We start from the raw sequence: 25,449 nt of genomic DNA on the forward strand, positions 1-25,449 counted from the left end.
AATCATAAAGCAGTTAAGATAGATACATAGTATATTCTATTTCACCTCCCATCTCCCGCGTTATTTTGTTTAATTACCATCCAACCATCTGATTTCTTTTACTCTCGCGGATGGGGCGGTCACCAAAATCCAAAGCCGGAAGCTCCGGATCGAAGAAGGCGAGCGGAGAGGAGAGAGGACGACGCGACCTGGTCGGCCGGCGACGGGAAGAGGAAGACGCGGGCATCGACGTTGTGGTTCTACTACTGTGACCGGAATTCGACGACGAGACGATCCTCCTCCAGCTCCAGTAGGCCAAGCACTTCGAGTGCCATGTCTGCCACAAGAAGCTCTCCACCGCCGGCGGCATGGCCGACCATGTCCTCCGGGTCCACAAGGAGACCGTCACCAGGCAATCTCTCAATTACTTCTGAAACCCTAATTCTTTTCTTGATCTGATCATTTCTTGGTTTCTTGTCTTTGTGCCCCCATCTGTTGATGCATGAGAAGTTTGTTACGGTAGATGTTTTGATATGTAGGGTTGTAAGGTTGATATATGTAAATCTGTAGTGTTGATCATAGGAAGTGTTCATTTTCGAATGCCAAAGTTAATTTAATTCGTAGAGCTTGGAGGGTTTTTGCCGGCTGACCAATTGGGAAGAGGAACGTTGTCGTTCTCTGTCTGACCGATCAAGATTCTGAAACCCCAAGGCTTTTCTTGATGATATACGTAAATCCGTAGTGTTGATCCTGTTTGATTGTAGCAAGTGTTGATTTCCAAACATGAAGGTTAATGTAATTCTTGGAGCTTTGAGGATTTTCGCTGACCAATTGGAAGGATGGAATCAGGATTCTGAAACCCTAAGTCTTTTCCCGATGTGATTACGTGCCCTGGACTTGTGTGTTCTTTCTTTCTTTCTTTCTTCTGGGATATGCAGATGCATGAGAAGTTTGTCATGGTAGATGTTTGATATTTAGACTGTAAGGTTGAGATGTTGATCCTGTTTGATTATAGTAAGTGTTGGTTTTTGAGTATGAAGATTAATGTAATTCTTTAGAGATCTGAGGAGTTCTCCTGTAACCTGTTTTACTAATAGCTATCATCCCATTAAGATCTGTTATTTTCTTGGTTTAGTCGAGCCATGTAATTATAGGAATATTTTTTTGCTTGTTCATTAAATCTAGAATTTCTACATTTTCTTATGTCATTTTTGCCATGCCATCAGCTTAATTCTCTGTCCAGTTTTCTTTTCGTTTGATGTTCTGAACCTCTGTTTCTTTCATCCAGAGTTCATGATGCTAAGCTTTTGAGAGAATCAACAAAAAGTGAGATCTATGGCATGCAAGAAATGCCTCCTGATTTCTCATCATCTCGCTATGCAGAAGGTAATATTTCTTTCATGTGCTTCCTTTCTGATAACTTAACAAAATGGTCAACACATGTAGATAGTTGTTTATGATAACTCAATGAAATTGTCAACACGTGTAGATAGTTGTTTATTATGATGTTCCTAGTTTATATATTATTGCTAGTTTGTGCTCAAAATACAGTATTCCTCAGTTCGACACATCTTTATTGAATGATTTCTTGATGTTAAAAGTTTTTCTTTTCGATATCTTCATCATGAGGGGTATTATTTTGATTTGCCATTTTCTTCATATTAAGGGTCTTGAATGCTTGTATCCCACATACTAAAGGCACCCACCCGAGACTTTCTCTTTGTAGTACTTTCTATTATCCTTTAGTAATGCACTTAGTTTAACTTTATTCACTCTACTACTGCTTGTATATCGGAGAGCTGAATTGAATGCTCCCAAGTTTCAAGACAATAAATTTCAAACTCAATCCTATCAAATTTCAAGAAAATGATTCATATCTTGAGATAATTATGAAAATTCAAAACCATCAAAGTACAATGCGCTATGAATTTAATATGTATTGTAATTTGTGTTTGATGTTTAATAAATCGTGACTCATTAATTTGTTGGTTGAGGGATTCAATGTACATGGGATCTATAAAAGGGGAAGGAAGGAAGATTGATGGGGCATTCTTGTTTTTGAAACATTATCAAACTTTTATATTTTGAGCTACTAGCTCGTAGTTATCTCTTTGAAAAAGAGAGAGTTTTCTTTTGTTCTCCCATATCTGATTTCTTTTTTTCATCCTCTTCTTCTCTCTTCATCTTGTTTTACATCATTTGGTATCAGAGTCTTCCTACGCTCTTGGAGTACTTCTTTCTTATGGCAACTAGAAGGGGTAGACGGCAGCGACGCGACGAAAGAATAATGCAACCGGATAGAGATGAAAGGGATGCATAAATTGAAGCACTAAGGAGACAAGTTGAAGAGCTTACTATATGTCTTGAATGTCTAGAAACCCATGGCTCTAGAGGCTTAGACTATGGTTATGCAAGTGATAGATTCGAAGACATGAATCCCTTTGCATTCAAAGAAGCTGTAGGAGACTTATCCGTGGAGAGGTTTTTTTCGTTCAAATGACAATATCATGATTGACTTGTCGGAGTTCCATAGTCGACTTCAACCTGAAGAATTTATTAATTGGCTTAATATTGTTGAGAATTTCTTTGAGTACAAGGAGATACCAAAGATCGAAAAGTAAAATTAATTGTTATAAGGTTTCGAGGCTACGTCTCAAATTGGTGGGACAAGGTGCAAGAGATGCACCTTCAGAAAGGGAAGATGAAGATTTCATCTTGGGAGAAGATGAAATTCGGCTCCGTGAGAATTTTCTTCCATCTGATTATGTTCAAACTTTCTTTTCACAATTTAACAATCTTTAGTAAGGTAGCAAAACCGTCATCAACTACACTGAAGAATTCTACAAGTTGATGACCCGAAATAACACTCAAGAGATGGAAGAACAACTTGTTCCAAGATATGTCGGCGGCCTACGAATTATGATTCACAATGAAGTGGAGATGCAACGAGTATGAATGTTATCTGATGCTTATCAATTAGCACTAAAAGTTGAAGCAAAACATATTAAAAGTGGAGCAAAGAGGTATTCTAATGTTCCTTTACATTCCTCTTCTAAAGCTGACTCTACTCGTTATAATGTTAGTGGATCAAAAGCTAGCAAAATCATGAAAAATGCATCCAAACTAACTCCTGCCAATCGTGGAGGACAATCTAGTCGCACCAGTCACTTGCCTACTTGCTTTAAATGCAAATGAGTAGAACATTACATGAACAAGTGCCCAAATAGACAAGCTAATGCACGAGTTAACTTTGTGGAAGAATAAGATGCCAATGAACAACTTAAAGATATTGAAAAACCAATATATAATGAATGCCACGAGGAGGCTTCCGAAGAAATTGCACCACCCGAAGAAGGTGAATGCTCGATAATCCATAGAGCGTTTGCTACTCCAAGAGATGATTCTAATGAAGAATAGTTACAAAATAATATTTTCAGGACATGTTGCAAGTCTCAAGACAAAGTTTGTTCTCTTGTTATTGATAGTGATAGTTGTGAGAATATTATCTCAAGATATGGTAGATAAGCTTAAGCTCAAGATAGAACCATATCGGATTGCATGGTTCAACAAAGACAACGAGGTACGAGATACTAATCGCTGCCTATTTTCTTTTTCAACGAAAAAAAATTATAAAGATAATATGTGGTATGATGTAGTACCAATGGATATTAGCCATATACTCTTGGGAAGACCATGGCAATATGATAGGTGTATTATCCATGATAGTAGAAAGAACACTTATACTTTTAAATTCAATGGAGTTAGAATTGTGTTTTTTGCCATGCAAAGAAGAGTTTGCTCCCAAACCTTTACAAGAGAAAGCGAAGAAAGTGGAGTTGTATTTATATTAGTTGCTAAAGAATGCATGCAGCCTATGGAAATTCTTGGTGAAGTAGAAGCTATTTTGGAGGAATTCAAATACATATGTTCTGAAGAACTTCCTAGTGGCATACCTCCTCTTCAAGACATTCAATATCAATTTGATCTAATTCTAGGAGCGGTCTTTCCAAACAAATCTCACTATCGGATGAGTCCAAAAGAACACGAAGAGTTGAATAGAATAGTTATGGATCTACTACACCAATGATTTAAAAAGCGCTAGGCGCCAAAAGATGCCAAGGTCCAAAAATGCTCGAGGCGCTCGCCCGAGCGAAGCGAGGCGCTAAAATATAAAAATATATAATATAATTAATAAATATAATTATTTAAAATTTTAAATAAAAATATGCTATTAAATTAAGAAAATCTAAGATACAAAATCACAATGTCACATTAACAAAAAGTTTCAAAATTCAAAACAATAAAATTTTACATTAAAATAAAAATTAACAACATTAAAATCAAAATAATATATTATTAATCTATTAACAGTATTGAAAATTAATCATTTCAAAATTCAAATAAACTTAATATTAAGAGTATACTGTATACTGAGCCTGACGGAGAAACGAGGAAGCAGCGACGAGCGGTGGCAGCGGCAGCCGGAAAGGGAAAGGGAGCGGGAGGTGCGAGCAGCGGGAGGGCTCGCGGGAGTCGCGAGCAGCGGGAAGGCTCGCGGGAGGGCTCGCGAGAGGGCTCGCGGGAGGCGCGAGCAGCGGGAGGGCTCGTGGGAGGCGCGAGCAGCGACAAGCAACGACAGCGGGAGCAGGAGCGACGAGCAGCGAGATCGGGAGCGACAGCGGCAACGGGTTAGGGTTGGGTAAGGGTTATATCGGTTTAGTTGGTTCGATTGAACCAACTAACAACCGAACCAGGACTGAACCAGACCTAAAATCCTGGTTCGGTCACTTGGTTTACCCAGGCGCTCTCCCGAAGTGCCCAGCGCCTGGGCTCGGGCGAGCGCCCAGGTGGCGCCTGGGACATTAGCGAGGCACTCGGGCCTCGCCTCGCCTCGCCCGAGCGCCTCTTTCAATCACTGTACTACACAAGGGTTATATTCGAGAAAGTTTAAGCCCGTGCACCTTTCCAGCTCTATTGACTCTAAAGAAGGTTGGAACTTGACAGATGTGTGTCGATAGTCGAGCTATCAATCGAATTACCATCAAGTACATATTTCCTATTCCATGTGTGGAGGATATGTTTGATATGCTTGCTGCTGCTCAAATTTTCTCTAAAATTGATCGATGAAGCGGTTATCACCAAATTGGTATTAAACCAAGAGATGAATGGCAAACTGCTTTCAAGACTCGAGACGGTTTATATGAATGACTAGTTATGTCATCTGGACTTTCAAATGCTCTGAGCACCCTCATCCAGGTACTGAATCAAATTCTACATCCTTATATTGGGAAGTTTGTTGTTGTTTACTTTGATGATATTCGTATTTATTATCGTAACAAACTTGATCATATTGAACATTCGAGAACTATTCTATCAATATTGATGGCAGAAAAACTATATGTAAATCTTAAGTGTTCCTTCATGACCTCTAGCCTAGCTTTTCTAGGCTTTATCTTAACCTCGGTAGGTATCCAAGTGTTCCTATCCAAACTTGGCTAACAACAACATCTTTACAAGATATTCGAAGTTTTCATGGGTTGGCATCCTTTTAACGTCGATTTATTCAGAATTTTAGCACTATTGTAGCTCCTCTAACCGATTGCATAAAGAAAGAAGTGTTTTAATGAATACTTGAGGCAAACAATAATTTTGAACTATTAAAGGTGAAATTATCCACTATTCCTGTTCTTTAGTTACTGATTTTTTCTAAAATATTTGAAGTTGATTATGATGCCTCTCATGTGGGTATGGTGGAGTACTTAGCCAAGATAGACATTCGCTTGCATTCTTTAGTAAAATGCTTAACAATTCAAGAAAGAATTATTCAACCTATGATATTGAATTTTATGCTATTGTTCAAGTACTACGACATTGGAGAACTTTTTTGATCCAACGAGAATTTATCTTAAATTCTGATCATGAAGCTCTTAAACATATAAATTCTCAAGCAAATCTCAATAGGTGACATGCAAGATGGGTGGCATTTTTACAAGACTATACTTTTGTCTTGAAGCATAACAATGGAATGTGTAATAAGGTTGCAGATACACTTAGTTGGCGATTAGCGCTTCTTAATACTATGCGAGCTTCTTAAAACTATGCGAGCCCAACTAAAATGATTTGATGAAATAAGAAATACTTCAATGATGAAGATTTTGGAGAAATATGCAAGTTATGCACGAAGGGTCATCATGAAGATTATGTTATTGAAGATGGTTTTCTCTTTCGTGGAACTTAACTTTATATTCCTAAATATTCTCTAAGAGAGCATGTTATCCAAAAACAGTACTTCTCAGTAAGGTGAAATATTTTTGGCCAACAATCTATCGAGATGTTACACGTTATGTGAAAAGATGTTGAATATGCTGAACATCAAAAGGGCAAACTCAGAATCTTGGTGTATATACTCCTTTACCAATTCCTAAATGCTCCCTAGGAAGACATTAGTATGAATTTCGTGATTGGTCTATCAAAAACTCAAAGAGGTACATATTCTATCTTTGTTGTTGTTGATCGATTTGCCAAAATGGCATATTTTATTCCTTGCAAAAAGATCATATACTTCTTATATTGCTAACCTTTATTTCAATGAAGTGGTCAAACTTCATGAAATTCCTAAATCTATCACATCAGATAGAGATACTAAATTTCTTAGTCATTTTTGAAGAAGTTTATGGAAGAAATTTGACACCAACCTATTATATAGTAAGTGCTTGTCATCCTTAAATAGATGGGCAAACTGAGGTTGTTAATAAAACCTTAGATAATCTGCTACGATGTTTTGTTGCAAAAGATCAAAACAATGGGATCTCATGCTACCTTGTGCTGAATTTACTAATAACTTTGTGGTTAATCGTTCTACGGGCAAGACTCAATTTGAGATTGTTTATGATCGTATTTCAGCTCATTATCTAGATCTTGTTGAAGTACCTGAATCATCTTTATCGAGTTCAAAGGAAGAGGACTTTGTTGAAGTACAAAAATTCATAAAGAAGTTAAAAAGAACAAATTGCACATACAAACGGGGTCAAAGAACAAATTGGTCAAGAGCTCTCAATGAATTAGGAGCTAGCAGGCCCCTTAATTCAAAAGTCTCTTTGTATTATTCTTTTGGACTTGAATAAATTCTCATGTGTTTGTTGTGATGAAAGGAACTTCATGATGAAAGGAAAATCATGATTCAAGCTTCTAATGATTTTCTTAAATCTGACCGGGTATTCATAGATTTTTTTTTTTTAATTGCAAGACTATTGTCATCCGAATGTTTCCTTGTTGTGTATACTTGGTCTCTTGATGCTTCTCTTATCATTTAGATCATATGTTTCTTCCCATAGTATCTGGTGCTTACTCATTGGGCTCTTAGTCAGATTGATAATTATGTTTAATTCTAGCATTTTATTTAAGCAATTCACTTAGTTCACATTGTTTAAATCTCTTTGCCAAAAGAGATTTGTAATATATATGGATTTTGTTGAGATCACCACCATCTTCTATAAATAATATTGTTCTCTTCAAAAAATATCGTGCCTTTGAAGTTTGAAGTTCAAAAAATAGTCTCTAATATTGAAACAAAAAAAAACATGTACAATGATGATGACAGTCAATGAACCATTCGCTTTGATAAACCATTCACTTTGAGCGGGATGACTTGTGTCGAAAGAAAAGGTTTCTTCCATACTTTTTTATTTATGGTTTAAAAAAAAAAAAGAGAGATGAAAACACCAACCACAGTTACTTTATTTAAGGTAGGTTGGTTGGTACTCGCTGCAGCAAGAACAAAAGTTGCGAGGAGCCTGACGTTTTGCTAATGATAAGAACACACACTCCTTAGGCGGCAGTTAAGGTGTTGCCAATGTCGATGACGAATCGGTACCTGACGTCGCCCTTGCTAAGTCGTTCCATGGCCTCGTTCACGCGGTCCATGCTGACGAGTTCGATGTCCGCGGTTATGTTGTGCTCTGCAGCGAAGTCTATCATCTCCTGCGTCTCCTTAACTCCTCCGATGCAGGTACCGGCTATGCTTTTCTCACCTGTGTTTCCTCCCCCGTTTCAGATTTTTTATTTTTATTAAAAAATAATCTCCCTCACCGAAGAAAAGAAAAAAAAAATGATAAATCTCCACCACCAACCTACCCAGGATGAGAGAAAATGCGTCCAACTGCAACGGCTTCTCGGGTGCTCCCGCCATGATCATCTTCCCGCGAGTCTTCAACAGAAACATCAATGGCGTAACATCATGCACCGCCGAAACCGTGTCGATGATACCATCCATGGTACCCATGGCAGCCTTGGAAACATACGTGCATCAGTCAGTCAATTGTGGTCATGCGACAGCGCGCTTTGGAATGAATGAATGAATGAATGGTACCCACCTGCATTCGTCCAGGGTCGCTGCTCACCAAGAAATCATCGGCTCCCAGACGCTCCGTGGCTTCCTTCTCCTTGCCCGGGGAAGAGCTTATCACGGTAACTTTCATCCCCAAGGCCTTGCCGAACCTAACAGCCACGTGGCCCAGACCACCGAGGCCGACCACTCCGAGATGCTTTCCGGGCTGGTCCAGACCGTGGTACTTCATGGGGGCGTACACGGTGATACCCGCACACAGCAGTGGGGCGCCACTGTCCGAGGGCATGTTCTCCGGGAACCGGATCACGAAGTGTTGATCCACCACGATCATGTCGGAGTAGCCTCCGTATGTCATCGTGCCGTCCACGTTGACGGAATTGTAGGTGAATACGAGTCCAGGACAGTGGTTCTCGAGACCCTGCTGGCAGCCATGGCAAGAGCCAGAGCGGCAAGAGTTAACCATGCACCCAACCCCCACCCTGTCTCCTACCTTGAATTTCTGCACGCTCCCCCCGACTTGGGTTACCATCCCAACGATCTCATGCCTGCAAAAAAAAAAACAAAAAACCCCAAATTAGACGTACAGGGAAAGGCCCCAAGGAGACTTATTAGACGTGGGTTTGGGCATACCCCGGGACGACCGGATAGGCCGTACGTCCCCATTCGTTCCTGGCAACGTGAAGGTCGGAGTGGCACATCCCACAATACAATATCTTGATCGTAACATCCTCATCCCCGTTATTCCTGCACACAAAAAATTAACACTAATCACATTATTTGACACGCATCAGATTTTATGCCTACCATACAAAAAAAAAAAAAGGGTACAAGAAACGACCATTTTTCCTATTTTCGTATCTCATACGTGATAACAAAAGAACGTATGGGCTGTCGTCGTATAGCCGTTCCTGCTTCGCATCTGAATGACGAGGCCGGCATATAAGATAAAAGCAAACTCTCACAACACCACTATCACGTACTATATTGGATGATGCACATCTGCTGACACATCAATTTGAATCCCTCCGGGAGAGAGAGAGGGTCCTGCCTACCCTACCCTAGTCTTTCTTTGCCTTCGATTAGCAAAAGATGTGCGTAATTTTCAGGGAATCTTTGAATACGGGCTCCTACATAATTTCATCGTACCACACACAATACGGGCATCCTCCGAATCTTGTATAATTATTAGTCTATGATCGGTCCTACTTTGTTTCGAGACAAGACGAGAAAGAAAGACATCATCGAATCTCTTCTTCTCTATTCTCCATGCGTTCCTTTAAACTGTGTCGTCGGATTCCTTCTTTCTACCCATTCTATCATGTTACTATTCATTTTCGTCACCGATTCTCTCCCCAAAATAACTCCATCGGCAACACAGTGGAGCAGCAGCTTACATCTCCTCTAACATACAAAATATGCATCGTTCGGAAAACAGAACAAAAATAAATTCATCAAATTACGACATAAGAAACGAATCCGAAAAAATACATTACATACGCCTTCTGATATTTTCTTTTGCCTATTTGTCAGCTTTGCCAACTTTGTGAACTCGTGAACTGATAACGTAGGAAAGAACACGAGAAAGCTACTCGAAGAAGGTTCTTAAAGAAACGGTTCAAGAACAGGAGCCTGGGGGGAGTGCAAGTGTTGGGAGGAAGATGGGGAGAGAAACGAAAGAGAAAATCGAATAAGAACCAAAGGAAGAGAAGAAAACCGTCACAAAACTACCCAGAAAATGATGCCATCGCTTTAATTTTGTTTTTCTTTCTTTCATCGCTCCCCGCTTTCCGAAAACTCACAGATGAAGAAAATACGATCGATTAAACGCATTTCTTGAAGGAAACATGAGAACAAATTCAAGATCTTCGAGAAGGCGACGGAAAAAGAAACAGAGCATCGAGCGAGACTCCTCCGGAGGTGGTGACGAGATCCAAGACAGAAAAGCGCAACAGGAAAGGCGTGAATCGAGAGAAACGGCTGGGGGGAGTTCACCTCCGGGAGAACGCGAAGGGAGAGAAGAGTCCGGAAGCGTCCCTCGCCGCCCACCCGAACGCCTTGCGCGGGTGCTCCTCCTCCGGGGATGTCGCCTTCCTCACCCCGTTCTCGGTTGCCGCCTCCCCCATTGCCTACTCCTCTCTTTATCCTCGCTCGCCGATGACGGTGGAAACGAGGACTAGGACGGGAGAGACGCGGCGGTTATATTCTGGTAAATGCGTACCGTGCGCTCGAGCTCATCGCATCGTCGTCATCGAATCTGCCTTACGATTCGAATGCTTCGCGATCGAACGGTTAACTCCAACGACAACGTTTTGGTTACGATGCGCCCGAGGCGCATCGTCGCTTGGGACACAACCACTCCGACGTCGCCACAAACTACGTCAGCCGCGCGATGGGCGGCTTCGTCAGATGGACGGGTTAGATTCACCTCATCGGATGTGCGTACGTGGCGACCTGTAAGTGGGGCAGGAGGTTGGTGCCTGATTTTAGCCGCGGTGTTGCGGGCCGATCAGCAGACAGCTTCGTATCGCATCAGAACGGCGACGCCCTTCCACAGCGCTGACGTCAGTAGCTGGGCCCAGGGCACCACGATGACGGGACGGTGTTTCGTGGCTCGGTGAGCACTGCTGCTCACCGGAGGAGACCGGAAGGTAATTACGGTGCATTAAAGGCGCCAACAACCGGCGTAAATACAGATCACCCTTTTCTTTTGCTCTTTCCTTTCATTTTCTTAGATATTTATATAAAATTAGCTGGAATTAGCTGGCAGATGGAGTAATGGGCATGATGAATGAATGCTTCGCTAGGGTAAAATGCCAACGACAAGAGGATTTGGAAGGAGTGGAATTAATGGATATACTGACAGTGGAGAGTGAATGAGCGAGCGGTGACGTGGTTTTCTGAATGGTGATAAACCACCACCACCACCACCACCACCAGCCGGACTCAGCTCTCATAGCTTAGAGTGGGTGAACTGAATCTAATCTCCGGTAGTTGGAAACAAGAAAAGCCACCCTCTTTAAGAGCACCTTATCACATACGGCAAAGGAGAAGAATTCAAGAAAGCACCGCATCCCAATTTACTTACTTCCCTCTCTGACTATGCTTCCCCCTTGGCCTTCGTCGTATGTTATATTGAAAGAACCCAACTAAACCCACCCGAGTAACGAGGGGGTGGTAGGTCAGTGGAGTCCGCATCGACCGGAGTCTCAAAAAGTTTCACTAGTAAAAGAAAGGAACCATGAGTTCATTTACTCGACACATGCAACAACTTCCGCACAGGTCCGAGGAGAGGAGAGGCTTCAAGAACGCACGAGGGTGAGTTTTTCTTTTACCCATTTCTTATCTTTTACCTCCTCCTAATGTATAACAAGAAATAGCTTCGCATCCAAAGAAAGAGGTGATGACATATCCTCATAGTAGCGAGCCAAAAAAAATAAACCCAAAAAAATGCAATCGACAAAAAAACACACTCGAAAGCACCACAAAATTCCACACATGACCGATTGCATGTTCGACGATATAAATAGATACATACATACCTTGTTCCGGAGTCTTCCTTCGATTGGGAGAGGAAGCAAGCGGCTCCTCCTTCCCTCGTTTGGCCGACGACGATGCCTACAACCCACAGAGGGAGAGAGAGAGAGAGAGAGACCTATTGATTTGATGTCGCCATGTTGGCGCCCGTGTAACAAAGTAACACTATCCCCACCGACCACAACGTATAACGATGAGGGCACTATCAGACCCCCCCGCATATCGCACGTAGACAATCAGCCATCGCCCATTCATCGAACGCAAACCACATCGGGTAAACCGAAGTGGATCCCACGTCGCCATTTACCAGGCGGGTACGAGACCGGGTGAAGTGGTCCTTTGTTTCTTATTTATTAGCCGATCGATCAACAAGAAGGATCGATCGATCGATCGATCGGCTAGGATTCACGACGGTTCAACAACACGACTTTTAAAGACACACGGCCCACTACGTGCGTGGCCAGCAAGTCAAAACACATGTTCGATGATATAATAGATAGATAGATACATACATACCTTTCGATAAGGACCGATGGCATCATCATCAACACATCCATGGTTTGGCAGAGCCTCTTAATCCACAGAGGACGCTTTTTTGTATCTGAGGATTTCAACGCCCAAGTAGTCGATGGTGCCACGAACGGCCACATGAGGCTTCCCCACCTTCACCCTCACAGCAGATATCTGAGGGAATTGAAGTAACGTGGTATTTGCAATCAAGTGAGCTACCGACTCCAGCAGATTCTGAGATGGACCCTCCACCACTTCCTTCACTATCCTGCACATCCACCACCAACTCTAATGTAATCCACATATGATGACATGCAATCCAAGTTCTTGTTAGTTTTGCCAAACAAGAAGAAAAACTTTTTGATTCACTTGGCAACTCAAGTGAAGATTTCACGGAAAAGTAGTGACAGCAGTGATCTATCATATCATGCTCTCAAAAGCAAATTTCCTGACCAGACTCTACACTTCCATCTATTAACCACACACTAGTAAGCTGAGAAGAAGATAATTGCTATCACAAAGAGAGTTTCCAAAATATATCAGTAGATATGAAGGATCCATAAGCCAAATTAACAAAGAGAGCCACCTTTTGAAATGTTCACTCCTATGAAACCCACACTTCCTCCTGGGAAAGAATTTGAAGAACCCATAAACCAATACTATTTTTATAGGAACAATTGGAACATGCCACTGATAAGCTGATGCATACATTGTCCTGCAGGATTATTATAAGAGCATTTAACTATATTGGTGTGCACCACCCAAAAGTGAGTTCTTTATATGGTTTTTGGGTTCCTGAAGTTTTGAACCTTGCGGATAAACCATCCCCAGGTCTCAAGCTCACATTTTGCATCTTTGTCAGACTCTCTTCAAGTTTATCAAACCAAGTAGGAAGTTTGTGCACACCATTATGTACAGGAAGAATCATCGTCCTTGATGTGCAAGATAGTAAAGGCCACTGAGTGGTCTTGGCACACATCCGGGAGAGGTCCGCATGGCATGTCACCCATTTTGCATGGTGATATGATTCAACCTGTGTTCACACGACTGTTGGCGCCACTAACCTAATTATATATTGTACCAGAAAGATAATACCAAATCTAGAAGTGAGGATTGTGCAAATGCATGAAGGATAACATATTGTCAAAATGTTTCCTAGATTCTCCTTTTGCTCCAATGGTACTGTAGCGATAGCACGAAATATAAACCATCATTCCACTCTGCAACAACCCTCCTGCTTGCATCCATTCTCAGTCTCTCGAATAGTGAACATCAGTAAAATATGTTATAAAGAAATTCTCACTCTCTCAATTTCCAATATTCCATGGAGGCAGGTCACCTCCTGATGTTAAGACATTCTCATCACATTGTGTGCTATATTAAGAGTTCTCATTTCAAGAACTAAATTACATATGGTCTTCCTTCCATTCGCAAAAGTTCACATAATGCCTCAACTGTGAGCTCATTTTTGCTGTCTATCTTGATAAAATTATCAAAGGTAGTATTTCATTCTAAAAAACTACTTGCAAGTTCAAAGGCTCACATTAGTCTATGAATATTACTATGGCTAAGTCAGGACGAAAACTAGTGAATTGGGTGTTCTTTAATAAGATGTATGACCAAAAGAGTTGATGAAAAATTTAGCAGCCAGTATTTTTAAAATAACTTTACCAAAAAATATAATGAACCTATCTTTTGCTTAGAAGAAAAATCATCTCTAAACTTTACGTATGGTTGTGGCCTCAGGTCATCCCATCATTAGGGCCTTAAACTTAGAGATGAAATAGTCAAGTCAGTCACGGGCCATTTCTGCAAACAAGCTGGTTAACATTGAAAAAAAAAGAAAAAAAGAAATGGTTGATCGAGCATGAAATCTAACCCCACCCACCACTAAAACAGAGATGCAGACTACTAGTTACCAAGACAAACAACTCTGCCGGTGGCCATAGCAGATATATCTTAAGAGGAAATATATCAACTGTTTATAACTGCTATAAGTTTTATTAAAACAGACATAATGTATAACCACTGCATTGTCAAAAAAGAAGAGGGAAAAGAAAAAGGAACAGTTACCGGTAAATAGCAGTATAGCTGACTGTGTCAGAAATGTCATCAGATTTACCAGCATTGCTCAGGTCCATCCAAGCATCCACATCGATCACAAACTTTTGACCAAGCTTCTTTTCCTCCAGTTTCACACCATGAAATCCATGAAACTGCAAGCCCCTTAGTATCAGCTTGTCTTTATCAACAAAATCACGTTCACCCATGGATGATGAACCTGATGAAGTATATAAGGTTTCAATTTTCAGAATATGCAACGACAAAAGAAGATACCTTGATGTATTGGCTCCAACATATCACTTAAAAAATAACATTTAAGTTGGTTTCTATAAAAGAAAAATTGCATTGATGAAAGCCAAAGAAATTAAATACTATAAATGAAATGCAGCTTGACATAGATACCTGCCTCTGCAGATATAAGGTTCAATTATATATCACTACACGGAGGCTTTAAACTTGCAGTTCAAGTAGGATGTAGGATAAAGACGAGATAAACAGAGCTCAAATAGCCAACAAGCAGAATGCGAGACTTACTGTTCGGTTCTTTATGTCGGATTCAAACGATAGCAGCTTCCCCAGTTTCATGAATGTGCAAGTACGCTAAATAAACAGTAATGACAACCATATCTGAAGACCAACCTTTCCTACATCTTGGTTGCTCCCGACAGCACGTAAATGGCAAACCTTTTTCTTTTCGAACGAGAGGCAATTTGGTGACCGGAGCCCGAAAAGACCGACTTAAATCAACCAAATCCGAGGAAGACTTCTTTTGCGAAATTGGAGCTGAAGATATCAACGACAACAAAAAGAAAAAAAAAACCCTAGAATGCAATTTTAACAACCAGCTGCAGGTTTTCGAGTTCAAACAGCTCGATGGAACCCAATACCCTGTCTTGAAGATCTATGTCCCTATATTCTTCACTGGTTTCTATGACCAAATCAGGACGGTCCTTCATTCGATTGGAAACCCTAGAATGCAATTTTAAGAACCAGCCGCAGGTTTTCGAGTTCAAACAGCTCGATGGAACACAATACCCTATCGTGAAGATCTATGGACCGATATTCTTCACCGGTTTGTATGACCAAATCAGGACGGCCCTTCATTCGATTGCAATCCGTAAATCGTTGCAAAAGAAAACTCAAAATAACTTGCGAGGAGGCAGAGATCGATTACCTTCGCGCAAGACTCCGTCGCCACCGTTCTCTCCCACCCGATTCCTTGGAGATGATAAGGGGGCAGACTAAGGGGCGGGAGCGCGTCCGTTGGTGCCGCCGAGGGGCAAGTCGTCGCCGAGAAGTCGTAGGGATCAAATCAGACCAACCACGGACGGCCACGAGTTGCTTTGCTTGCTACAGTCGAGTCTATCAGAACAAAACATTTTTAGTTATGATAACGAACAAGAAAGCTACTTCCCATCCCATCCCATCCCATCGGATGCAATTCATTTCCATCCATGTCTAAAATGATCGTCAAAGTCTTACATGTGATTGCATCACGCAACGCAATACCAATGACGAGTTGTCACCGTACCATTCATTACTCTCAACAACAAGTTCATGCAATGTATACAGTGGAGCCAACAACAATCCATACACGCACCAGAGGACCGGCCCCCAAGTTCCACGGTGCATTACACAAACGCTGGTCCATGACACCGAAGGATCGATTACCTTCTTTGGAGGGCGCTTCAACATTTCCAACTTGGCCAACCGCCTGCCTAACACAGGCAGAAAAATAAATAAATAAATAAATAAATAAATAAACAAAAATCAGTGAGGATAAGTGTGATCCATATCTCCAGTTTCAGAATTAAGTTTTTCACAAAAATATGGTATGACTGACTGCATTTGCACAACATTGTCGATGGAGACTACAAAACAGAGAGAGACTTCTTTGCAATACAGTTTAGCAGGATCTGAAATTTGTGACAAAAGAAGCTACCTTGTCTAATCCGAGGGATTGAGATCGGAGTATTTTAGAAATGAATGTAATAAATTTATTTTTTTTTTTAAAAAAATCAATCTAAGATTTAAAAAAGGAATAGTTCAAATACTTAATATTTTTATTAACCCAAATAACTCAGAGTATTTTGGTTGTGAAAAAAAATGTCTCTTAAACATGCAGGTGTATAAAAATTATTATTAAACTTTTTTTTTAGAAAATATTGCCCTATTATAGGTTAAAAGGCACTTATCGTGTTTGTTTAATTAACCAAGTTTGACGTTACTAATAAATAATTCTCTCAATTGATTCGATAATGTTGATAATTCAAATTGACAATAGTAACACTTATATTTCAAATGCTTCGAAGCATGAGATATCAATTGATTGGTCAGAGTATAAAAAATAACAACATATTTTAAGTATTTATTCTTTAAATATTCAAGTTAAGATCATGATTATAGATTAATTGGATCAGTGAGTTCGATGGAGATCATATATATATATATATATATATATATATATATATATATATATATATATATATATATATATATATATATATATATATATATATATATATATATATATATATATATATATATATAATGTCACATAAACTCTACATTGGAACAAAGAAACAAAACCCGTAACCTTATCTAATGCTCCAAACATTTTTTATTTGAGTTGAGAACTGAAAATACACTTATCTAATGCATCTTGCTTCCCGCAATCATTATTGGCTTCAAACTAATAATGTTCCCGGGTTTTAATACGTTAGAGTTAATCCTAAAAAATTTACTATCACAACCCAATAAAAATAATAAAGTAAAAAAATAAAAGAGACAATCCCTACGAAATTTATCATGACAACCCAATAAAAATAATAAAATAGAAAAATAAAAGAGACAATGACACTACAATAAAAAACTTTACAATAAAAGGGATAATTATAAATATCTTAGAAAAATATTCTTAGCCCATAAAATATTAAACAAGAAAAGTCCAAACTATTTTAATTAACTATGAACTTAATAAAAATTAAATTCAAAGCAAACAATTAGGTTTTTATTATAGTATAACTGGCTTCAAAACTCATGCCTTTATTTACAGTTGCAATAGGAGATAAACAAGCTTGATTTTCCCGATGTGGGACTATGTGGGACTTGTCAAACTAATAAATCTCCACCTTGACATGTCATAATATTGACAATTAACAAAACTTGCTTTACCTTTTTCACAAAAAGCCCTAATAGGCAATAACCAACAATGAACACCAAGTCCAAGCATTGAACTTGTAAACCAGAAGAGATTTCGTAAGCATGTCAACTGGATTGTCCTTCGTATAAACTTTCTAAACAAGGACCTTTCCCTCAGCAGTAGTATCTCAAATAAAATGAAACTTCACATCGATGTGTTTCGTCCTCTCATGATACATCTGATTTTTAGTCAAATGAATAGCACTTTGATTATCACAGTAATCTATAGTAACACCTTGATGCAGACATAATTCGCCGAACAAACCTCTTAACCATAAAACTTCTTTGATCGCCTCTGCACTGCCATATATTCTGCCTCTGTAGTGGATAAAGCCACGACAGGTTGTAAGGAAGCTTTCCAACTAATTACACAACCGCCAATGCAAAAAATATAGCATGTCAAAGATCTTCGTTTATCAAGATCCGCAGCATAATAAAAGTTGAAGAAACCAACCAAAGTGTCACGATTTTTTCCAAACTCCAAACAAGCATCTGAAGTCTCTTGCAAGTATCTAAGAATCCACTTCACAGCCTGCCAATGTGTTTTACCCGGGCGAGACATATATCTGCTAACCACACTGACTGCTTGTGAAATATCTCGACAAGTATAAATCATTGCATATATAATACTGTCGATGGCACTGGAATATGGAACTTGCACCATATATTCTTCCTCTTCAACTGACTATGGTGACTGAGCAGTATATAGTCGAAAATGGCTAGAAAGAGTACTCATTGGCTTAGCGTTTTTCATGTCAAACCACTTAGAGACATTCTCGAGGTAATTCTTTTGGGTCAGAAATAATTTTTCAACTCCTCGTTCTCTTTTGATCTCCATGCTAAAAAAATTTCTTAGTTACTCCCAAATCTTTCATTTCAAATTTACCGCTCGGCTACATTTTGAAAGTGTGAATTTATGACAAATTCTTAGCTACAATAAGCATGCTATCAACATAAAGCAACAAATACACAAAAGAGTCATTAGTTAACTTCCGGAAGTAGACACAGCTATCATATATGCTTCTCGTGTAACCATAACTCAACATAAAAGAATTAAACCTCTTATACCATTGTCTTGGAAACTACTTCAATCCGTACAAGGATTTCTTTAACAAGCAAACATGGTCTTCCTTATCTTCAATTTCAAATACATGAGGTTGCTCCATGTAAATTTATTCTTCAAGTTCACCATATAAGAAAGCTGTCTTGACATCAAGTTGCTCCAATTCCAAATCATACATGGCAACTAAAGCAAGCAAAACACAAATAGAGCTATGTTTAACAACAGGTGAAAATACGTCATTAAAATCAACACCATGTACCTAACTATAGCCCTTTACAACCAATCATACTTTGAACCTTGTATCTTCAACCCCTGGAATACCGTCCTTCCTTTTGAAAACCCATTTACATCTAACAATTTTCTTACCCGAAGGTGGCTTCATAAGATCCCAAGTTATATTCTTATGGAGAGATTCAATTTCTTCATTCATCGTAATCAACCACTCAGCGAAATTATCACAAGAAACTGCATCTGAGTATGTAGTAGGCTCACCAACTTCACTTGTTTCTTCTGCAACAGACAAATCATATACAATCAAATTTGTATATCTTTGTGGTGGTCGAATATCTCTCCGTGGTCTATCATTGGCTATGAAATATTGTTTTTCCTCTGGATCATCTTCGTAAGTAGACTCGGGATCATCTACCGGTATTCTTTGAGTAGAAGAGTTCGACTGAAAAGAATCAGAACTACCAATCTCAAGCTCTATTTGCTTCTGCGCACTATCATTTGTATAACTAGTAGATTCCTCTTTAGAAAATAACATCGACAAATCATCAAAAGTAACATCTCTACTGATTATAAATTTTTGGGATTTGAGATCAGAACATCATAATCTATATAATTTCACCCTAGAAGTATATCTAAGGAAAATATACTTTTTAGCTCGTGGTTCTAATTTTCTTTTATTTATATGCATGTATGCTGGACACCAAAAAAATTTAAAATCAGAATAATCAGTAAGAGTTTTAAAATTAAGTGCTACATAAAAGCGTGGTTGACATCGTAACAGGTCATATTAATCGCCTCTACCCAAAAGTTCTTTGTCAACTCTACATTTGAGATCATACACCTTGCTCTTTCTATGAGTGTTCTATTCATACGTTCGGCTACACCATTTTGCTGAGGAGTCATCCTAACAGTGCGATGCCGAACAATTCCTTTATTTTTACAGAATTCATCAAAGTCACATTCACAAAATTCTATGCCATTATTTGTTTGAAATCGCTTAATTTGTTTACATGTTTGCTTCTCAATCAAAAAATTCAATTGTTTAAAGGTTAGAAAAATATCATTTTTATACTTTAGGAAATAAACCTAAACTTTCTTGGAATAATCGTCAATGAAAGTTAACATATACCTATCACCACCCTTAGATTGAACATGCGCTGTACCCCAAAGGTCTGAATGAATATAGTCAAGAGTATATTTCATTTTGTGAACTATCAGAGAATTGAAGCCGACTCTTTTATGCTTTCTAAAAATGCAGTGTTTATAGAAATCTAGTGGCCCAGTACTCTATCCGCAAAGAAGACTCTTTTTACTCAATATGCTCAAATATTTTTCGCTCATATGACCCAAACGTATATGTCATAAATTAGTGATGTCAGAATCACACAATAATGATGACGAGACTGCAACCAAGCCTGTGACAATAGTTCCTAACAAAATATACAAACTACAAGACCTACAAACTTTCATAACCACAAGGGAACTTCTAGAAACTTTCATAACTCCACCTTCAACTACGTATTTACACTCAAGAGCCTCTAGGATACCTAAAGAGATGAGGTTCTTATTTAAAGAACATATCTAACATTTGTGAGCGTCCTCACAATACCATCATGCATTTTAATTCGGATTGTGCCTCTACCAATAATATCACACGCGACATTATTGCGTATCAAAACAATTCCATCATTACAAAATTCATATATGGAAAACAAATCTCTATTGGGACACGTGATAAGAACAATCCGAATCTAAAATCCATTCATTTTTAGACCTCGTCCTGTTATCAGTAGCAAAGAAAATATTTTTACAACATTCTCATCAGCTACTACACTAGCTTCAACGGACTTAGTAGTTTTTTCAATAATTTTTCCCTTTTGCTTTAATTTATTTTTCAATTTAAAGCAATCAACCTTAATGTGCCTCATTTTATGACAATATCTATACTCCAAATTTTTATGCTTGGATTTAGATCTAGATTTAGATCGACTACTATCAAATTTCCTTTTATCCGTTCTACCCTTAACAACTAGACCCTCAGCCTGATTCCCTCTACTTTCCCAGTGATATCCCTGTTTATCTGCTCCTTAGATTTTAGTGTAGATTTAATTTTTTGGTACAAAATTATTTCTTTTTCATAAATCATAGTACCACGAAAATACTTAAAGGATAGGATTGGGGAAGAGGACACAAAAGTAACAAGGCTTTATCTACGTCATCAATTTTCGCATCTATATTCTCCAAATCCATAACTAAGAAATCAAATTTATTAAGATGTGAAAGTATAGATGTACCTTTAGTCATCCGAAGCATATACAAACTCTGCTTCAAGTAAAGACGATTCTCTACTGTCCTCTTCATATACAAGGCTTTAAGCTTGTCCCACATGCTCTTGGCCGTAGTCTCCGTAGCTACCTCCCGTAAAACCTTGTCAGAAAGATTTAGAATAATGTTTGATCGGGCCTTCTTATCCATACCTGCAAGATCTTCCTTTAACGTATCATTTGAAATATTCTCAGCTCCCTGTAGTGTCAAATCCATCTTGAGTTGTCACATGCCAAAATGATATTTTTATCGAATTTCTCGACAATGATCTTTGTTATTATCATCGTTGTCCAAATATCCCGAAACCAAGCTCTGATACCTTGTTAGAGCTGGGCCCTTAAGAAATTTACCAAAAGGTAATTTGGCAACCCAATAAGGACAATAAAACAGAAAAATAAAAAAGACAAGGACATCAGATTTACATGGTTCGATCAATTGACTTACGTCCACGGACGGAGGAAAAGCAAAACTCTACTATAAAAGGGACAATTATAAATGTCTTAGGAAAATGTTTGTAAGCCATAAAATAAATTAAACTACTAAACAATAAAAGTCCAAACTATAAATTCAAACTATTTTAATTAAATATAGATTTAATAGAAATTAGACCTAAAGCAAACAATTAGATTTTTCTTGTGGTGCATTTGGCTTGAAAGCTCGTACCCTTATTTATAATTACAATAGGAGATAACAAATTTGATTTTTCCGATTAGAACTACGTGGGACTTCCCAAACTAACATAATCCACAAAACCCGAGCCATATTTGCAGTACTGAGTTCATCAGCGCCTCCCCCGCCTCCGCAGGAGACTCGATGCCTTCTTCACGAAGTGGCTGACCACCCTGTGCTGGCGATCCAATTGATTGGCGTTGCTGCTTGTGTCGAAGACGATAATGCCATTGTTGTAGTCGCAACAACAGTTTCGTCGCCATTGTTGTAGCTCCAATAAGTAACTCTAGCGGGCAATGCCATGATGTCTCCCTCATGGCAGTGGATCATCTGGTGCTTGTATCGGAACCTCTGACATTCTTTGCCTGTCTCCTGCTCCCATATTTGTTTGGGTTGCTGGAAGGATGGGAACGTCTCTAGGCAACCAAGGAACACTGTTCCAATGATTCCCCTTCCTGCATCCACCATAGACCATCGTCGAGCTTTAAGACAATATATATGACATGGAATTAAATCACCATTTACAAAAGAGCACGACGTATATGCATGAACGAGCCATGCACAATATAGACGAGACGTGGTGTGCTAGAAATGGATGGCAAGAGAAGGCCTCTCGGTTGGATGGTACGACGACATGCAGCCACACCCACACACTGGAGCTGTTCAGTAAACTGGTTACAGTACTCCTCTCTTTCTCTCTTTGGGTGCTCCTCCTCTTGCACAACTCACCAGCCCAACTTGGCTTGGGCCAGCAGAGAGCAGGTGATCCATGGATGAGTGCCCATCACTACAGCCGCGTGAGCCACTGCAGAATCGATAAACTAAGCGCCCTTGAGCTCACCCGACGTGTGCCCTCGGAAGCTGGCTACACAGTGGCTCACGCGGCTGTAGTGGTGGGCACTCATCCATGGTTCACCTGCTCTCTGCTGGCCCAAGCCAAGTTGGGCTGGTGAGTTGTCCAAGAGGAAGAGCACCCAAAGAGAGAAACAGAGGACAATGGAAAGGGAGGTGGCCATGGCTTAGTGTTCTGCACAAGGAACGGAGCGAGAGTGATGAAGGGGAGTGCAGAAGTGGGAGGATATTTATAATCGGTTCATTCGAGAGTTGTGTGGAGTTCGGTTGCATGGTCACGAGAGTTTCCATCGCCTCTCGTGTCGCCGCATGCATACGATTGGTTTGATGGGGAAGCACAGATGCTTGGGTTTGGTAGGAACGAGACGATTTCGGTTGAGGCCAACTGCATGCTGCGAAGAACATGTTCAACACAAATATCTTACTTGGTTTCTATGCTGAAACGTGTTCTTGATGACGCTATGACCTTTCTGAGCTACCACAACGGGGTGGTGGAACAAAGATGGCTAGAATGCACATTTGGTATGTCCTCTTCCTCACTCTTTAACTGCATGCTTGTGTGTATCTTTCTCATGCTTGTTTAACTGGATGAGAAAGATAACGGTTAGCCATAATTAGTCGAAGGGGACTCCCTTCTATGGGTAATGTTTGGTCAATGTAGTCACTGAGGCACGCCAATCTACTTCAATTCAATTGTCCCTCTCCGTTGCACACAAACAAAACAGGAAGAAATGATTTCTGGTGGTGTTGGGGATCAAATGGAAGAGCCAGTAGTGATCATGGTGGTGGTTGGCAGCTAACTTGGACGTTGTGGACATTCTTGGCGATTCTTTTGGTTAATCATAGTCATGATTCTGAATCGGAGAACCTACTTTGAACTGTCTTCTTCTTCTTCTCTATGCCCTAACAATGGTGGCTTTGTTGAGGTGTTCTGACATAAGTACTGCCAAGATATTGATGAGGTTTGCTAACAGCGACAGCCATAACATGAAATCATAGTCAACGATGATTGTTGCAGTGATGTATGTCAATCGTTCTACTGTCCAGTTAATATTGAAAAGACATCTAAGTTATCTGCTACTGTAGTCTTTCCAAATGGGGCAAAGCCCGTCATGGGCTAAGCCTTGTGACAGATGAAATGGGCGGAGCCTTGTCCCATAACCAGACCACTTAGAGAGAGGTCCAAGTTATGGGCCGAAACCAATCGAGCTTCCACAAAGATCTCGATTCAACGGTGAGCCAGACGAAAGCCATAAATCTCGGATCAAGGTTTGTCGAATCGGCACTTCTCGGAGACGCATCGCCGGAGTGCTCTCCTCTGTTCCTCCACCGCTGCATCTCGAGTTCACTCACACATGGCTCCTACCGAATTTCATCGTACCACACACAATACGGGCATCCTCCGAATCTTGTATAATTATTAGTCTATGATCGGTCCTACGAGAAAGCTACTCGAACAAGGTTCTTAAAGAAACAGTTCAAGAACAGGAGCGAGGGGGAGTGCAAGTGTTGGGAGGAAGATGGGGAGAGAAACGAAAGAGAAAATCGAATAAGAACCAAAGGAAGAGAAGATGGGGGGGAGTTCACCTCCGGGAGAAGACGAAGGGAGAGAAGAGTCCGGAAGCGTCCCTCGCCGGCCACCCGAACGCCTTGCTCGGGTGCTCCTCCTCCGGGGACGTCGCCTTCCTCGCCCCGTTCTCGGTTGCCGCCTCCCCCATTACCTACTCCTCTCTTTATCCTCGCTCGCCGATGACGGTGGAAACGAGGACGAGGACGAGGACGGGAGAGACGCGGCGGTTTTATTCTGGTACATGCGTCCCCGTGCGCTCGAGCTCATTGCATCGTCGGCATCGAATCTGCCTTACGATTCGCTTGCTTCGCGATCCAACTGTTAACTCCATCGACAACGTTTTGGTTACGATGCGCCTCGAGCGCATCGTCGCTTGGACCATGACCACTCCGACGTCGCCACAAACTACGTTAGCCGCGTGATGGGCGGCTTCGTCAGATGGACGGTTTAGATTCACCTCATCGGATGTGCGTACGTGGCGACCTGTAAGTGGGGCAGAACGTTGGTGCCTGATTGTAGCCGCGGTGTTGCGGGCCGACCAGCAAACAGCTTCGTATCGCATCAGAACGGCGACGCCCTTCCACAGCGCTGACGTCAGTAGCCTGGCCCCAGGGCACCACGATGACGGGACGGTGTTTCGTAGCTCGGTGAGCACTGCTCCTCACAGGAGGAGACCGGAAGGTAATCACGGTGCATTAAAGGCGCCAACAACCGGCGTAAATACAGATCACCTTTTTCTTTTTCTCTTTCCTTTCATTTTCTTAGATATTTATATAAAATTAGCTGGAATTAGCTGGCAGATGGAGTAATGGGCAAGATGAATGTAAAATGCCGACGACAAGAGGATTTGGAAGGAGCGGAATTAATGGATATACTGACGATGGAGAGTGAATGAGCGAGCGGTGACGTGGTTTTCTGGACGGTGATAAACCACACCACAATATCATACATAGCTTCGAGAGGTAAGCTGAATTTGATCTCCGGTAGTTGGAAATAAGAAAAGCAACCCTCTTTTAAGAACACACGATGCTTCCCCCTTGGCCTTCGTTGTATGTTATATCGAAGGAACCCAACTAAATCCACCAATGTAACGAGGGGGTGGTG

General features: G+C 40.4%; 3 protein-coding genes and 1 long non-coding RNA gene across 5 annotated transcripts in view; 1 reads left to right on the forward strand and 3 right to left on the reverse strand.

Annotated features, from left to right (window-relative positions):
• Nucleotides 1-76: 76 nt before the first annotated feature.
• On the forward strand, nt 77-7,186 carry LOC135648914 (uncharacterized). Of its 2 annotated transcripts, none has more exons than XR_010501134.1 (3): nt 77-391; nt 1,268-1,365; nt 2,189-7,186. It is a non-coding gene; the product is annotated as an uncharacterized LOC135648914 (long non-coding RNA). The 2 variants fall into 2 exon arrangements; XR_010501133.1 differs by having other exon boundaries at nt 78-391; nt 6,883-7,186.
• A 416-nt stretch (nt 7,187-7,602) lies between these two features.
• On the reverse strand, nt 7,603-10,498 carry LOC135648905 (8-hydroxygeraniol dehydrogenase-like). The gene is made up of 5 exons (XM_065166919.1): nt 10,319-10,498; nt 8,957-9,070; nt 8,352-8,871; nt 8,113-8,266; nt 7,603-8,009 (listed from the first exon to the last, which is right to left on the reverse strand). Exons 1-5 carry the CDS (start codon nt 10,447-10,449, stop codon nt 7,807-7,809), a joined length of 1,122 nt encoding a protein of 373 aa, XP_065022991.1. The 5' UTR covers nt 10,450-10,498; the 3' UTR covers nt 7,603-7,806.
• Nucleotides 10,499-12,179: 1,681 nt separating this feature from the next.
• On the reverse strand, nt 12,180-15,788 carry LOC135648853 (dihydroneopterin aldolase 1-like). Its single transcript, XM_065166824.1, has 3 exons — nt 15,609-15,788; nt 14,444-14,651; nt 12,180-12,638 (listed from the first exon to the last, which is right to left on the reverse strand). The coding sequence occupies exons 2-3, from the start codon at nt 14,638-14,640 to the stop codon at nt 12,434-12,436; spliced, it is 402 nt and encodes a 133-aa protein (XP_065022896.1). The 5' UTR covers nt 14,641-14,651; nt 15,609-15,788; the 3' UTR covers nt 12,180-12,433.
• A 6,156-nt stretch (nt 15,789-21,944) lies between these two features.
• The window catches only part of LOC135648911 (dihydroneopterin aldolase 2-like), a 46,774-nt gene continuing 43,269 nt past the window's right edge, over nt 21,945-25,449 (reverse strand). The window contains exon 2 of the mRNA XM_065166928.1: nt 21,945-22,378. Coding sequence (XP_065023000.1) covers nt 22,237-22,378 — 142 coding nt within the window. The 3' untranslated portion in view covers nt 21,945-22,236. The remainder of the gene's footprint in view (nt 22,379-25,449) is intronic.

Source organism: Musa acuminata, chromosome BXJ3-9 (assembly GCF_036884655.1).
Source record: "Musa acuminata AAA Group cultivar baxijiao chromosome BXJ3-9, Cavendish_Baxijiao_AAA, whole genome shotgun sequence".
In the NCBI taxonomy this organism is placed as follows: domain Eukaryota; kingdom Viridiplantae; phylum Streptophyta; class Magnoliopsida; order Zingiberales; family Musaceae; genus Musa; species Musa acuminata.

Excerpts from the sequence above, each read along its gene's own strand:
- LOC135648905 (XM_065166919.1), bottom strand. The coding sequence starts at position 10,449 with ATGGGGGAGGCGGCAACCGAGAACGGGGTGAGGAAGGCGACATCCCCG. Across the intron at positions 9,071-10,318 it reads CCCTTCGCGTTCTCCCGGAG|GAATAACGGGGATGAGGATG; the intron begins GTGAACTCCCCC and ends TTTTGTGTGCAG. Across the intron at positions 8,872-8,956 it reads GCCTATCCGGTCGTCCCGGG|GCATGAGATCGTTGGGATGG; the intron begins GTATGCCCAAAC and ends TTTTTTTTGCAG.
- LOC135648853 (XM_065166824.1), bottom strand. The coding sequence starts at position 14,640 with ATGGGTGAACGTGATTTTGTTGATAAAGACAAGCTGATACTAAGGGGC. Across the intron at positions 12,639-14,443 it reads AGCTATACTGCTATTTACCG|GATAGTGAAGGAAGTGGTGG; the intron begins GTAACTGTTCCT and ends GTGGATGTGCAG.